Source organism: Gadus chalcogrammus, chromosome 3 (genome assembly GCF_026213295.1).
Source record: "Gadus chalcogrammus isolate NIFS_2021 chromosome 3, NIFS_Gcha_1.0, whole genome shotgun sequence".
Taxonomy (NCBI): Eukaryota; Metazoa; Chordata; class Actinopteri; order Gadiformes; family Gadidae; genus Gadus; species Gadus chalcogrammus.
The window spans coordinates 5,826,997-5,844,581 of NC_079414.1; the positions used below are offsets into that span (position 1 = coordinate 5,826,997).

Here is a 17,585-nt window from a genome sequence, read left to right on the forward strand (position 1 = left end):
CACAACATCTTCCACCTGAAGTCGTACTTCACTGCATTCAGCTTCTCAATAAGACACATTTCTTTATTTGTTTATGTTTACATTTTCAGCACGTAACCGCTAAGAGACACAGCTGACACACACACAAGACCACTATCCACTACGTCATCCGAAACAGTCATTTGTGAAAGGCGTGTGTGTGCCAGCAAGATGACTCAGTAAAAGCCTAACCTTCTGGCCTTGCGCCATGCAGCATAGAAGACATTGCAGCAGATATGCAGCAGAGTTCAACCCTAAACAGGCAGAGCAGCCTCATCTCGTATAGAAAGGCTGCTATGGCCTCTTGGGTGGTGCACTAAGTACCAGCCTGCACACAAGCCTTTCCTAGAGGAAATGTGAAGGACTTAGAGGTCAAGAAATGCAGAGTCAGTGATGAGTAAATTCATAAGACACTTCCCACAAGCCCGTACTAAATTAGATTTACAAGGCGCTGCAAGTCGGACCTGTCATTAAGAGGTAGGCTAATACTGCCCCCCCCCCCCATAAATAACAGATGAGAGATAACAACTCATGATTGTTATAAAATATTATAGACAATAAATCAATTATATCAAATACCTATGTCGACCTAGGTTCTCATTTCATATTATTGTTTGTCTGTATTTCCTGGTACTAGAACCTTTGAGTGTTTTAGAATACATTTACAGTAAAAAATGAGTGTAATGTAAAATGTAAAATAAATAACTAACTCCCAATGTGCTGCGCTCGTGAGCAGTGACTAACACGTGCGTGCTGAGCAGTATGGTCTCACCGTTAGAGTCTACAGTATAACAGATTAACATGGCCTGGGACCTGGGAAACAGGCACAACATGCTCAAACAACACGTCTTGTGTACATTGGTGAGGTGAGCGCGCAGCTGCCTGAGCGAGCGTGCTTTCATGTTGTACGGTAAAATTCAATCTCCTCTTTTTTACTCCAGCTAAAGTTGTTAGTTAGCAAGGCGAGCAGGAGCGCAATCGGCAGGATACTAAGCGCAATAACATTTCTAAAATAAATAAATAAATAAATAAAAAATAATCAGTTGTAATCGGCGTCTTTTTGGCAGATGTTGATTATTTTCAAAAAGGCTATAATCGGCCGATTAAATCGGCAGGCCGATGAATCGGTCGGGCCCTACTTCTGAATACATTTTATTTTCACGTTGATCCTCTTTAGGGTTCTTTAACATTACCCTTTTTATGAGAGATTGTGATCTAAACTGTGTTGTTTATGTTTATTTTCCATATTCCCTGATCCCAAAATCGACTGCTGCTGCACCAAACTGTATGTGAGCGTCAGCAATGATGTACAGCGTTCCTGCCTGGGGTCCCAGGGGAAGACATGACGCTAGCACAGCATTCCCGGTAATAGGATAAGATGGAGAGCGATGGGAAGGCTGGAAAATGAACAACACAGTGAGGCCTGAATTGGGGCCATCCCACTGTCGGAATATTCCTTGTCACACAGCATTATTGGCAGCTGCCATGAACTTATGCATTCTACTGTATTGATCCAAGGGTTAAAAATCAGGAACATTCGAAGATTGGATTTGCATCAAATTGTTATGGTCCATCGTTTTCTGGATTCAATTCAGTGCATTGTGTGTATGCCTATACATAGAATATTGATCCATGCTTCAGTCATCAGGTATGAGAACGATCAAGTTAATTTCTTCAGATAACAAATAATGCAGTGGTCTAAACTGTTGCCAAACTAAAGATGAATGACGTAAAGAGTTAGATGGAATAAAAAGCCTAAATGATCCATGTCTAGAAAAGCCTCCAATGAAACATCTTCCACATAAAGTCTTACTTCTCTGCATACAGCTTCACAATAAGACACATTTCTTGAGTATATATTTACATTTACACCACGTTACAGCTGAGAGACACAGAGACGATTCTATAAGTTGAGACGTGGCTAACAAGCCATAAAATGACCTCCCAGTTGAACACATATTTAATAATGAAGCGTGTGACCTCGAACCCAGTCAGCCACATGAGTAACGCTGAGTGACACTGGGAGAGAGCAGAGAAGAGGCAAACTCAGGCCACAAAAAGTGGCGCATAGACACTTTCTTTTTTTTTCAGGCTAGAGCGACTATTGTAAGGGAGTTCTTCCTTACCCTTTTCATGGAGCCAATATAATACTGAAGAAGAATCCAGAAAAGTGTCAAATTAAAAAAAAATATTCAAGCATAATACATTTAGATGCACACAGATTACTTATTTCCAAGAGGAACAGGTCAAATAAAGCCGGTTGTACGCTTAATTGAGGTGGAAACAGGGAGAGGTCAACGCAAGAGCTATTGGATTTGATTCAGTGTAGTGTGTTTTGGCCTACATGAATATGCAATGAAATGAAGAGGCGAAAGGAGAAGAAGGCAATTTGCTACCCTTGTGTTATTAACCACCTTGCAGTAACACACACACAATAGTAAGGAAATTACCAAGCTTTGATAGGTTCTTTTGTGGAAATGCATGATTTAAGCGGTTCAAACCAGATAGAAATGCAACGGAACTAGTGAAGATGGGGATGGGAGGGTGAGAGTAGGGACGGGAGTGCTGTAGGAGCTGGGGAGACGGAGGGTATTTATGTTGAAGTTGTTTCTCAGAAGTCCATTGATCTCCTGCCCTCCCTGTTTTCCTCTAACGGGAAACAGGATTATGAAGCAATAATGAATAATTAACAACTAAATGCACCACAGTCCAAATCCCCTGTCCTTACGGCTTGAGACTGCTCCAGGATATTGACTTGATATTCCAACCTTTTCCTATTTTTTGACCAAACATAACTGCAGAGATTGTTATTAAGGACACAATAAGATAAATCCTAGATGAACTACAATGTATTGGATTTGTGCAATATAAATCCATATGTTGTGTTTCATATAACTGCATACACTCTGAAAGGATTTAAGGGTAACTGCTGATTCATCCTTGGAACTACATTAGGAATTACTGATTAATTATTAATATACTTCGGCATTTTTTTCTAACTGCATTTTCCCATGAAGTTAAGTAAGCTGCATATTCAGAACAACAACAACAGCAATATATATTCATCTAACATTATGTACTATATATAAGAATACTATATGTATCGCTATAATGGAAGCCACCGGTAGGACTCATGTAGGTAGTTGACACGTGTACTGTCTATACTATGTCTATTTAAACATAACGTGTTACAACATAGAGGATAGTGTCAAATCCACAGGGATGCTCCACTGCAACTGTGCCCCCAAAATTAATAGTCATGAGCATCAAAAAATATCCATGTATTGCCATGTTGACGTATCCTTACTGGACTCCAGCAGAAATACTGGAAGCATCGATCAGTGTGGTGAAAACGTTGTAACCTGTGTTCAATTCACTGTCGCCTATAGATGGAATCAAAGTTAGTGGATGAAGTAGCTTCAATTATCTCAATTATTGAAGACACCGAACGTCTAAAATGGGTACTGCGGTCCAAATTCACAATATTGGCGAAAGTCCCTTAGCCTATCGTAGCTCATGCCGGTGGCCAGGTTGAGGAGACTGGATGAACCAGAGCACGAGAGAAGCCCAGCAGAACATTATATGGTGGCTTTTCAGGTTGGGTAGAATTTAGTAAAAAGCTCAGTTGATTCCATTAGTTGGTCTGATTCCATTGTTGCAAAGTATATTTTCATTACTGTTTAATCACATGAAATTAAGAATTGTTTAGTTCGCGTTACCTAAGTTAGAGCCCTTTATATCTCAACGGGGAGCGGGTCCTCTTCTGCCGCGTTTCCACTGCAGGGTGCGGTACGGTTCGGTTCGCCTCAGTCCGGTAGGGAGGGGGCGGTATAGCCCACCTCAGTTCCGAGGTTGCGTTTCCACCGCCGACAGTAACCTTTATGGTAGGCCGGATGTCGATCGCCGCGGCAGCTACGTAAAAATCGTGACATCATAGCAACGCGACACAGTGTAGCCTGCTCAATAAAAACAATGGAAAAGTTGAACGCAACACATTAAACCAAGTGCTACCATGGAAGTCTTCCAGCAACAGTTCCTGGCCTTTATGCTTTTCATATGGCAGTTAATCAACTCCCGAATGCAAGCTTTGTTTGACGAAAGTTTGGAAGCTACTGTTTGTTTGTTTTTATCCCAAAGTCACCCGGAAGTGACGATTCTGTCGACCAAACAACGGAGGGGGTGTGTAGCTCGAGTTTTCCGGCACCCTTTCAGGCGTCTCAGTACCCCAACGGAGGAGTACTGAAGACGAGGGCAAATCGAGTACGGCTCAGTCCGGGTCACGCCCACTTTTGGCGGTGGAAACGCAATCCGTACCGCACCTTTGTTAACCGAACCGTACCACACTCTGCAGTGGAAACGCGGCATTCAATGGTGGCCACCATGTTGCACTGCAGCCCAGAACGGACAAACGGCTTGAGAGAGATTGCGTTTTGAAGTTCTAGGAAGTTCCCCATGGCTACCACTCATTTGTGATTCCTTCTTTGTACCGTTGGTATGTAGGAGTGTTACAAGGAACAAAGTTGTAGATTAAATCCTCCACACACCGTGGTGTAATGTGTCCAACAAGCTTATCCTTCTCGGACACAAACTTCAAAAGTAACTGGTGGCCAGACGGAGCTCCACACATCCAGACACACCGCAACCAAGCTTCACACATCCAGACACACTGCAACCAAGCAACGAACATGTTCAATGTATAAGGACCTTTAATTAAAGGTATAGTTTTACAATTACAGACTAAACAACTAAATACAAATCAAAATCTGTCCAAGAATCTTCACTTGACACTTGACTATTCCATGCTGTAGTAGGCGATAACATGATGTTGGTACCTACTGGCCCATTATACAATACAGGCCATGACAGCCCCCCGTAGTCCAGGGAAATTGAGGGCTGACAGGGAGGATTCAGGTGGCTGCAATCTGGAACATCGTGGCTAGTGGCCACACTGAATTGTTCACACTCTTATGACATATGGTAAATCTATGATTCACAGTACGTTATTAGCTAGCTACATACCACCTTTAAGGTAAGATTAATGTTGTTTTTTTAAATGTGGTAATATGTATTTTATGATCTTCAACATAGTAATCTATGCCATTTTTTCATTGTAAAATACCACTATAATTAAGTAAATTATGCATCGTTTATTTCGTTTTTTTGCCAGTAATGGGTATATAGTTACACATGATTCATTATTTTATACAACAAGTTTACTATACTCTAAGTCTTTAATCGCAAAGTGTAGAGGACTTTGGAGGACTCACAACTTCCAAACAGACCATGGTTATTGGTCTGTGCATCCATCTTTGGATGAAACATAGACACTAACAATAATCATATGTACTCTGTAGTAAATACTTCCACAAAGTACATTGTTTCAACAATAGGTGTTTTAACAATAATTAAATAAAATGTGGGGACTATAATAATAAATAATGTAATAAATAATGCATTGTGGCTGTACAGTGCAGTAGCAGGTGATGTCATCCGCCTCATCCAGAGGATAGAGAAGGATGTAACCACCAAAAACAACCCTCTGATGATTGCCCGACAACACTTTAGCTACTTGTTATAATGAGAGGTAAGTACTGGAGTGGTTGACTTGAAACCACTCCACTGTTTGTTGATAAGCATTTAACCTCAATGACTGTAGAGTTTTCTAAGGGAGACGGTGTAATCTGTCCGTCTGCTTTTGCTTTTTGTCTGTTAAGTTCTCCAGTCTTTCTGCAGTAAATGCCTGCAGCTTCATTTGAATATTCCATCAAAATATCCAGGGGAGAGACGGAGAGACATAGGATAGTAGACAAGAGAGAGAGAGAGAGAGAGAGAGAGAGAGAGAGAGAGAGAGAGAGAGAGAGAGAGAGAGAGAGAGAGATAGAGGAGAGAGAGAGAGAGAGAGAAGGGGGAAGACGAGAGACATAGGATAGTAGACAAGAGAGAGGAGAGAGAGAGAGAGAAGAGAGAGCGAGAGAGAGAGAGAGAGAGAGAGAGAGAGAGAGAGAGAGAGAGAGAGAGAGAGAGAGAGAGAGAGAGAGAGAGAGAGGACAAATGGAAAGAGAAAATGAATGTCAAATGTGACAAGGAAAGCTGACCTCTTGGTTTTATTAATAAATCACAGAGAAAGACAGACAGACAGACATACAGTATAGACAGCTTAGACAAATCGATAAGAGATAGATGGATGGATGGATGGATGGATGGATGGATGGATGGATGGATGGATGGATGGATGGATGGATGGATGGATGGATGGATGGATGGATGGATGGATGGATGAATATGGATGGATGGATGGATGGATGGATGGATGGATGGATGGATGGATGGGCGGATGGATGGATGGATGGATGGAGGGATGGATGGATGGATGGATGGATGGATGGATGGAGGGATGGATGGATGGATGGATGGATGGATGGATGGATGGATGGATGGATGGATGGATGGATGGATGGATGGATGGATGGATGGATGGATGGATAGATAGATAGATAGATAGATAGATAGATAGATAGATAGATAGATAGATAGATAGATAGATAGATAGATAGATAGATAGATAGATAGATAGATAGGCAGATGGATAGATAGATAGATAGATAGATAGATAGATAGATAGATAGATAGATAGATAGATAGATAGATAGATAGATAGATAGATAGATAGATAGATAGATACAGTAGATAGGCAAATAGATAGATAGAAGGATAGAAAAACAGACGTACTGGACAGATGGATTGATATAGTCAATATAGAGCACCTAAATAGAGGAAGGCAGGGGAATGGATTAGAGCACCTTGTCACACCCATGGACAGGCTGAAGGAATATATGGAGAAGCAAGGCCCAGCCACTCTTATTGGGACGGAGCCATAATTCTTCAGGACAATCGCCCGATGAGTCTTTTTTTTAGACCTACATGCAAGCACTGCCATCACAATGCTTCTTGGTTTTCTCTCTCTCGCTCTCCTCATTCTCCTTTTTGAAGAAAGTGTCATTTTATAGGAGCAGGTGTGTGTGTGTGTGTGTGTGTGTGTGTGTGTGATGGTGCATGTGATTATGTGAATGTGCCTGCATGTGTGTGCAAGTGCCAGAGAGTTAGTGAGTCCGGTGCAAGCAGCACTATAGTCCATTACTGAAATCTAATAAGCATGAGAGTGCATTCAGACAGGAAGCAGACAGCTACCCTCTCTTTATCCTTCACTGGACATATGTGAGAAACGTGAACCAGCACAAATGTAACCAACACGCCAAGACCATGATAAACATTATTACATTCTTATGGTTCCTGTTCAAAATATCCTATTCGTTTTGCATGATAATATCATGTAACCATGTATGAAAATATACTATAAGAGCAAACTTTACAGTTTGCTTTTTAACAGTCACTATAGTCCTTAATAATAATGTTAAATAAGGTATATAATAATATTTGTAATATTTGACAAATAACGGAAGAGCTTTAATGAACCTGTATCGACGGATACTTTTTTGTCACCTGTGTCTGAAATATTGGGAAAATTGTCAATAACCTAATAAATAATATAGCATGGTAATAATGTGTTTGAGATTTATCATTATCATGCTCTGGATTTTCTGGGTTTGGATTGGTGGGTGGTTTGCTGTGACCTGGCCCCAAAACATTGCAAAACCCTGCTCCAGATAGCCAGTAAGGATTCCAAAAATAACAATCTAACTTTACATTCCTTATCACCAAGATGTCAGGCCCTGATGAGTGAAGTCATCCATGCTGAAAGAAAGTTATCGAGGGGCTAACCTGAGCGGGTTCTTTGGGTTGGGTTGGCACCCGTATCCAACTGACACAAGCCGGGGTCACAACACAACCTAGTGCAGCCTGGGGCTTTATGACCAACTCTATCCCTCACTCACAACACATTGAATGCATTGAATTAATCTATGGAGTTGGAGGAGAACCCGACCCATAAAATACCTAAAAGATGTGTTGATATTTGGACGAGCTGGCTTAACTTGAGATAAGGGAAAGCAGAATAGCATGGTTGAAGATGTTAGCCTGTTCAACTATACAGCCCAACTGGCATTGTGGACCCAAGCTTGGCACTGTATAGTCTGGTGGTCACACGCTGATGTTTATTCTGAGGACTGGAAGCTTTGACGCACACAACATGAATCGATTTAGTCGCCCCGTCACACCGCACTCATCATCGTCCCTCTAAATTAATAAACGGGGTATTTCTTTGTCTGCTGAAGAGCTGTTTATTTTTGTGATTTAAAAAAAATCTCGAGCATGTCAGTACTAATTTGGGGGCAGTGGTACTGATGTGGTAGCTAGGACAACGCCTATCCACAGCGCAGCATCCTCAGCTGCTCTACTGCATGCCATCGACACCGACTCCTGCAGCCAACGCACGGCTAGCTAGACCTGCAATGTACTAAAACACACTAACCTGTCGTATACGGTTCTGATGCAGTGGCGGTGGTCCTCCCTCGGGGGTCGTGTTGTTAGAAGAGGCCATCTTCAAGTCTCGATCGGAGCCACCGCCCCGACCGTGACTTTCCTCGGAGCTTCTCGACATTCCGTCCCGAGGAAAGGTGCAGGCGAGACGCGGTGTGTTTCCTCTTTCCTGGGTTGAAGTGGGCTTCACGCACAATCCTCAAGGTTTGGAAAGGCCCGGGATCATTCCGCAGCGTTCATTTTGTTGAGACAAACGGAAACCAAATATGAAGCTGAGATTGTTCGCCGAGCAGCTCTCTAACCTGTTCGTATCAGAACCTCCGCAGGAGCCAGCGCACCCCTCCCCTCCTAGCGGCTCTGCAGCAGTCTTATAGCAGGGGATCCGCTGTGTAACAAGCTAGTTAGATCAGTTGACAGCCTGTAGCCCCTGCTTTGCCGTAGAGAGCTCTAGCTTGAACAGGTAGGCCCGTCTTTAGTCAAGGGTCTAACTAAAACATTGTTTCCATATCATAACACACACACGCTTTTCTGGGATGGGCTTGTCAGGAGATGGACAACGCAATGCAACGCCCTCCTCCTCCCATCCCTGTGCACCCTGTGCCCGCCTCTTACCATGATCTGGGAAGTGCTGCTGAAAATGAGTTGACAGGACTTCACCGATAACAAGGGATCTCAGCCATCATTGTATGTTTAATACTAACCGTAGCCTGGACATGTAGACATGACCCCCAAATAATAATGAAAATGTACACCCCCATCTACGGCTTAAATGGTCTAGTCATCCTACAAGACATCAGGGTAAGGTTGCAGTGATTTTGATCCTAAAAAGAAATATATCTATAGGCCTACGTGTATTAAAATTGTGCTTTTACAAAAAAAAAGGGTGCATCGCCATGGACTCTCCATAATGGTTTGGACAATGTTTAAGGTGACAATGGGTTGTCGCTTTTTCATCTTATTTGGAGATCCCCAAAAGCTAGGTCGTGATACCGAGCGGTCGCCTGTTGAAGCGCTCCCGCACCCTCATAAACTGACATCCACGGTTCAAATATCATTGTTCTTCCGTTGTAAATTTAGAGACTATTGATTGTTTGTCCCTCAATTAGAAGATAATTCGTTAAATATGTTTATATCGTTTATGGGATACAAGCATTGAACCAGGATATATTACATGTGTAGACTGGTGATTGTTCAGATTGCCTGAAATTTACACTAACTTTGTTTTAAATCCAGTATTTAATATACATTTAAGTAATGGTTGAAATTAGCTGAAGTTGTGCCGAAATAACAGAAACTACCCAGAAGATGAACAGGACCGATTTGGTGGCCTTTTCCAAAATCCAGTGGGTTAAAGGTGACATATTATACCACCAGGTGTAAGTGTGAATTAGCAATTACAAGCCGTTTGGAAATCTGCCTCGTCTGACATCACAAGTGGGTGTGTCCACCTAGATGTATGACGAATAGATGTCATTTTGATGTCAGAAGAGGCAGGTTCTCAAAAAAAAGGTTAATCACACTCACAACTGGTGGTATAATTTACCCCCTATAAACCTCTGGTTCTAATGGGTGTAAGAAATGTACATACCTATTCCACGTGGTATACACTAGTGTTGGCTCGTTCGTTCGTGAACCGGTTCGAATGACCGAGTCTTTAGGACGAACGAACTGAACCGGTTTGTCTCCCTCGTTCGTTCGGTCGTCTCGTTCACCATTCGATTCACTGGAAACTCGACTGAACGAACAAACGAGTTTCCGGTAGCACTAACTCCCCTGAGTCTGACTGACTCAGCTGAGAACCGTGCAATGGCGTGCATTCCATGATGCGATTCACCGTTACCGGAAACTAGGCTGAATCGCGAACGACTCCTCCACGTTCAGTCGAGTTTCCGGTGAATCGATTCACGAATCGTATGTTCGTTCACGAATCGTATGTTCGTTCAGAATGGTTTCCGGTAGCGGTAAATCGCATCATGGAATGGACCCCATTGCACGGTTCTCAGCTGAGTCAGTCATACTCAGGGGAGTTAGTGCTACCGGAAACTCGACTGAACGAAGGAACGATTCGCGAACGACTCCTCGTGGCGAACTGAATCAAGCGAACTGGGTCACGGAAACGAATCATTGAATCCACCACTAGTATACACAGGACGAACCAATGCTAAGAGTTTTGCTGGCATCATCAGGGATAGCCTACCCAATGTTACACATCAAACATATACTAAATTACAACAATTTAAAAAGTGGTGTATAGGTGCAACTTAGCATATGCTGTAAATTTGAAGTCCTCTCCAATTTTATCACTGACGGGTGTAGACTTCACTTATTTAAAGGTTGATCTCAGGGGGTATGTGTTAAGTAGACTTCAAACCTCTTCAATATATTTCTACATTGGTAAAGCATACATGTTCCGAAATTACTTATTTTATTTCCATTCAAACACTGCCCTCCATTTCACCTTATTAAAAGACGTTGGTTAAAATGATGCCTCATGTCCAAAAAAAAATATTAGGAGTTGTTGTAGATCATGAATGGAATATGACCGCTAAATCATGAACTTCATAAAGCTTAAAAATCAGAGAATTTTAAAAATATAAAATGAATACTTTATTTAACATCTACTTTTCACAAACAAGACAATTCAGTTGGCAGGACAAAGGCAGCACCACCAATGCCAACATCATTGACACTGGGAAAAACCAAATAAACAGAGAAAGCTGAACACGAGTGGGACGCTAAGCGGCTACTGGGCAGAAAGTTGATCGAGGTTGTCATGGGAACGGCTGCTGAGGTGGGCCTCCAGGATCTCAGCGAACAGGTTCCTCTTCAACAGGTTATAGGCCAAAGGGAGCAGCTGTCTGATCACCTTGTAGAAATACTGTTGGACAGAATGTGAGCATTAGAGACGCATTCAGAACTTCCTGACTAAGTGGAAATGATGGTAGGAAAGGAGATAGGAAATGTGGTTATTATTATATTAGGAGAGCCCCCTAATAAGGATACTGTACCCCCCCCCCCCCAGTGGTTGTGGATCATCTCACATGTGAGCCATAGCAGAACAGGTCCATCCCCAGCTCGTAGCCCATGCCGTAGTCACACTCGTCGTTGGCAAACTGGACGAAAGTGATCATCTCCTGCAGCGGTCCGAAGGCCTTCACCCTCTCCTCGTCGCTGCGGGCCTCGGCGATGGCCTTGCAGATCTTCTTCATGCCGGCTAGAGGAGAAGAGGGGGTTGAATGGATCGCCCAAGATCTATCTAATCTGCCCATATAAGAGGTGCACCAGACTATAGGACATGATGGGTTGGACAGACCCAATACTCTTTGAGCAATGAGTATCCACCATTTGTACCTTTTTATATTCAAATAAGCAGACCAAAGCAACAACACCGAATTAATGAATACAGAAGCGCTGAATTTTCCGAGGAACCATAACATTTCTAGCAAATGGAAGGACAGTACACGATGCTTGCTACTCATGGATAGACCCTACTGTACTATTCACGGGTATACCTCATAATACATCCAGGGTACTATCACATCTATGGGTACTACTAGCACTGTGGCAGAACACACTGCACCACTTGTATTGACCATCACGCTTGCCTTGCCGTCAGAAGGTCATCCATACTAGGCGACTGGGAGCATGCGGGGGTCCACACACTCATGATCGACGGGTTTGTTGCCTAGTTGGTAGGGCCAGGTGCATTACCACCACATACTATGTTGAGTGCAGGCAAGTGGTCAGAGCAGCTCTGGTATGGTTGCTTTGGTCTTAAATAAGCCTGCGCAACAGTAAAAAAAATATAACATAAGGAATTTAAAATAGCTTGGAGATAAATGTGGCATTATGAAATGATTACCCTGAAAAAAGGTTGTCCCTTTGAAAGATGCCTTTTTAGTGGGGCCTTAAAGGGAGGTGTGGAATTATTTTGGTTGGATACTTAAAATATCCAGTTTACTCTAGCTGGTTTCTCCAACATTGCCCACCCTTCGCATTCATTTTGGGGTTGCAGATCGGTGGTCTAAAGTTTATAATGACACCTACCCTACTTTGAGGGAATGAGGCCAGTGGCCCGGGACTCACCGTCTGTCTCCGGCAGTTCTCTATATCCAACATCATTCTTGTCTACAGGAACCACAATACCAGCCCCGTGGAATGTCTTGGTCACAACCTAGGGTGCAACAAAACACAGGGTTAAAAGGTGAGAATCTGCATTATATATGTAGGAGGGATTTGGTTGAGATGTGATTGTTAATCCTTCGTCGTCCTTTATTGACCATAACAACAGGAGTACTGTATTTGTGATTGAATGCATGCCCAATTGCTTTCAGTTCCTTCCTTCCAAGTGATCTTAACAATATGAAAAAGAGATTATTGTGCGGGTTGTGTTTAGGGTTAGGGTTAGGAAAAACATCAACAACAACAATAGCGCAAGAAGGGATGCAAAAAATCTCAAAAATCTCTAATCGAATACACAGTTCAAAACACAACAAGTTTTTTACCTGCTTTTCACTGTTGAATAGCTAGTCGGATATTCTGCTAAACAGTGATGTTTATGTTATATCCATTGACTTATCTAGTATAATCACGTTTAGTTTGACTACACGCAGAGGACTCTTAAGTTACCTGCGTCAGATCATGTTAATTCAGAGCGCGAATATCAGTAAAATATTTATAACTAAATTAAAGAAAACTAGGCCAGCAGTCACGAAAGGTATTCACACCCACACGCATTCCCCTATCCCAGCGACCACCATTTTCTGACAATTTGTAGTGACAATTCAGTAGAGGGCAATTCCATAAGTGCCCCCAAACGATTCGGAATGAATCTGAGTCACGGTTCATGAGTAAATGGCAAATACCAAGTCTCAGAAATGTTGGCAATTGGGGCGGCACAGGTTGAGTGTTTGAATGTGTCCGGAAATTATAGTGCCCCCTAATGGCGAATCGCTCCCGAACTTTTTGGAGATCCAAGTTCCAGGGAAACATATGTGTGAGATAGTTGGTGTTGAGATACCAAATAAAAAATGATATTTAGTACAAATAGAATAGGTGAATAAATTCTCTCTCTCCCCCCTCTCTCTCTCTCTCCCCCTCGCTATCCCCCCCCCCCCCCCGCCATTGGTACAGCACGTGGCTATCCACGAACGTCGCAACCCAGAGACACAGCGTTATTCTCAGAGCTGACTAAATTTGTATTTTTTTATGTCAAGTTCATGCATACAAAATGGTAGCAATGAAGCATTTCCGACCAAAATGTACATTAACCGACGGGCATAGTCTCTCTTAAAATATGTAGAAAATGCATTTAAATGTACTGCTGAAAAGAGAATCACAACCGACCTAAAATAAAGTGGTTTGATCACACATAACTCATCATCCATCCAGCCTGCTGTGCTCACTACCTTCTTGTCCCTCAGCTTCATGTCTTTGGTTTTCTGTTCCAACGAGAGGCCCAGAGTCTCCGCCTTGCCCCTCAACTTGCTCTCCAGGTTCTCCAAGGATTCCCCTTTTCCTTTCTGAACTTCCCTCTGTTTTCTCTTCCGCAGCAGAAACAGGCTGGGATAGACACAAAACATAACGGCAGAATTAGCAGAGGAAAGAATAACAGCAATGTTTTGTAGAGGATCTTGTAAGAGAAATCTAATAGGGCGTTGAAAAACACAAACCCTAGAGACAGTGTTAACTTACAGGACAGCAGCGAAGACGTTGTCTCCCAGCTGTGATATGCCACAGCCCTTCTTGGCTTCATTTTCCCCAACGAACGAAGGAAGAGAGTCAGGAGTGTCTCTAATTGGTTCATAAGAAAGAAAGAAAGAAAGAAAGAAAGAAAGAGAGACATAATTAATATATAGTAATCCTTGCATATTACACAGAGCTTTAGATTGCAAGTACTGAAGTCTGCTCTAAGTCAGTGGTTCCCAACCTTGGACTTCAGGTGTAACCACTACATTTTCATCAACAACAACTATCAGAGATCACCTCATATAGAAATTGTATTAATTATACTACACAAGCAGTGGTTGAGCAAAGAGGCCCAGCGCCGCCTTAAGGCAAAATTATTACTGCAAGGTCAGAGGGAAAATGCTGCCCATGCTCCCAGTGTGTTCATCTAGCAGACACAAATCAACACAAAGCATCATTGGAAAACGTGATGGAATGAACAAAGCGACACCATCTTTTAACAACTAACAACCAATAATAATATATTTACTGAACAATGTATTTATTTTATTCAATGAATTTATAATAATTTATAATATTTAAAAAGTATATTTCAAGAATAAAATACCAAAATACTCTATTGCCGCTTTTCCACCGCACATGTAGCTCGACTCGACTCGACTCGACTCGACTCGACACGACACGACACGGTAGCAGCACGGGTCGTTTTCCACAGCAAATAGTACCTCTTGGACGAGGGCGGGGTCGGCTGCGCGAAAGGGCCGTGACGTATTTTTGTACGCGACACAAACAACACCTACGCAACCCACACATGGACAGAACCCACATAACAACAATGGAGGACATCGATAACATTACTATTATTAGCTGGCATGTTGAAGAAGTTGAAGAAGTGGAATATGTTGGCTGCGGCGCTGCTATGGCTGTTACCAGCATGGTTGCCATGTCGCTCTCGTGACTTCGTCACACTCTCTGGCCAATCAGTGGCCGGCCGTCTGCCGACGTCACCTTTTAGCATCGGCTCAGCCGCTTGGAACCTAGAGCGAGGCGGTACTAGAAAAAGCAGCCACTTCAGGTACCAGATACCAAGTTTTCGCGGTGGAAACGCAAAAAATGTGAGCTGAGTCGAGTCGTGTCGAGCTGGTACCATGCAGTGGAAAAGCGGCATATGACATTATCCCAAATATACCAATGTCGGAGATGAAGACAGTAGAAGGCTGTGTATACCTGTAGTAGCCCATGTGATGCTGGGTGTCTGCACAGCCCTGCAGTATGCTTTGGAACTCAGGGGGTCGTAGAAGTACCTCCAGTGCAGGTGGAGGTGTTGCTGAGGATTCTGGGTATTTTTATGCGCCCCAGCCAAAATGTCAAACGGACCGACCAACCGCAAACCCAGTGTGTCCATCAACGCATCTGAAGAGATTAACACAGCACATTTGAAATGTAAAGTACCACCGTGCACAGAGATATTGACAATGTCATAGTGTTAAAGATACAGTATGTTCCCTTTATATTTTAGTTTATTTAAAAAAGGTATCAAGTAACAGGGGCCGATTATTAAGCCAATATGAAAGTGGAAACAACATCAAAACATATATTAATTGATTGAACCTAAATGAGACAATGATGAAATATTGTTAAATTATGCATAAACATACAACTCCTTAGTAAGAAATAGTGAGAGATCGAAGGTAGAAAGAAAAAATATATAAAATAAAAACATACCTCTGGGGTCATCCGGACAAAGGCCTTGACAAAAGTCCCAAAAATGGTATAGATCTTCTGGCATCTGAAGCTTGTAAAGTTGAACGATCTGCTCTCGGAGCTCGGAGCTCACCTTAGCTGACGGTACTGGTTCGGACCCGTCAGTGCAGGCTCTCTTCGGCGGACCTGATGCCGACTCCTGCACAACAGCACAACTCCTCTTTAGGTCTGTCCGTGCAACACACAGCAGAGGGAGTAGTGGGGCTATGGAGAACATCCTGCAACACGACGCTCCTGACAACGTATGTTACCATATGATGAATGCATCAATCGCATAATGAATGAATGATGCACTATGACCGTTTTAACGTTTAAACAAACCACTCCATTAGTCAATTAAACAGGAGTGGCGACTTCGGCGAGTAGTTAACAAGCAGCTGCCCTTTTGCTCTAGTATTGGATTTTAACACTGGAAAAACTTAGAAACGAATGGAATCAGATAGAAACACGTAATATGTATCTGTTGAATATCTGTATTTGTTGAAGAGCAGTGTCCACACTTTGACGGAGACACTGATGGGGAAGGCTTCATACATGGTCCAGGGACAGAGCTGCCATGTTGCAGAGCCCCAGTGCTGGGTTACCCTACAGCAGCTAGGGGTCCATTCAAATGATTAGACTTTTGCTCCCATATAACTTAACACGCCCTCTGTTTCTACATTTGGGTACATTCAGAAACACGTGTCTGAACACCACGATAACGTTAAAGTAGTGGTCCATTACCTTAACCGATTTTGGTTTTCTTTTCGCGCGCCCTGTCATATTCTTCCTCCCGTCCGTCAGTCAATGAGCTTCTTCTTCTTCTTCTTTCAGACGTTAACGGGATCCTAGTAGGGCGTCAGGCGCAATGCTGCCGCCCACAGTTCTGGAGGTAGCCACTAATAGGACAAATGGAAAAATACATAAAAAGGAATAAAAGATAAAACAAAACCGAATCAAAATCAAACACTTGCTAACAATCCTATGGTGAGAAATTATAGGTAAGCAAGTGTGCGAAGAGGAATAAAAAAACAGGCATGTGAAAACTATGAATCATCATGCAGTTCCACACCAAGCACGCAGAGGTTCTATATTCTCAAAAATAAAATACCATGAATGGAATGTGAGGAGGGTGTAACATAGGCCTACTGTGAATGGGATACTGTTTATAGCAAGGTAAGTATTTCAGAGACTATTGTCCAAGGTGCAGAATGGTGTAATTTTATAATTCTGACTTTCACATCGACATTGCTCCCTGCAGACACCATATGAGGTTCAGCATTTTAAAAAAATTCTCCATAACTGCATCTGTGCTCTTCAAGTCATCCTCTATTCAAACACCATTCCTCGATATGTGTAAGGCACCCTTGCCAGAGGGAAGCCATACATGGAAAGCCCCATCTCTACGTGCCCGATCTACTTTCCAAACAACACTACAGGTTATACAGTGTACTACAAATCCTGCTTCAGTCAAAGTGCCGGTGACAAACCAGGGTCCAGGCTCCTGGTGTCCGTGCCAGCGGATAGGTATCCTCAGCACGACATGACGAAGCATCTGTATGATATGAACCTGTAACAAGTAAATGTATAAAAAATATATTGTTATTTTAATACTTTGTGTGTGTTCAATGTTTTTGTTCGTAAAACTCTGGGTCCTATAGCAAAGCAGTTTTTGTGGGCCCCCTTCCTCTCTTGATCCA

The 17,585-nt window shown here is 42.7% G+C and overlaps 1 protein-coding gene across 1 annotated transcript; it reads right to left on the reverse strand.

Annotated features, from left to right (window-relative positions):
• Positions 1 to 10,743: 10,743 nt before the first annotated feature.
• On the reverse strand, positions 10,744 to 16,722 carry LOC130380013 (histone PARylation factor 1-like). The gene is given in 9 exon segments (XM_056587194.1): positions 10,744 to 11,332; positions 11,496 to 11,668; positions 12,541 to 12,628; positions 13,863 to 14,016; positions 14,149 to 14,247; positions 15,370 to 15,436; positions 15,439 to 15,555; positions 15,868 to 16,045; positions 16,630 to 16,722. Coding segments are annotated over 9 exon segments (1,050 nt in total). The 5' UTR covers positions 16,669 to 16,722; the 3' UTR covers positions 10,744 to 11,197.
• Between the last annotated feature and the right edge of the window lie 863 nt (positions 16,723 to 17,585).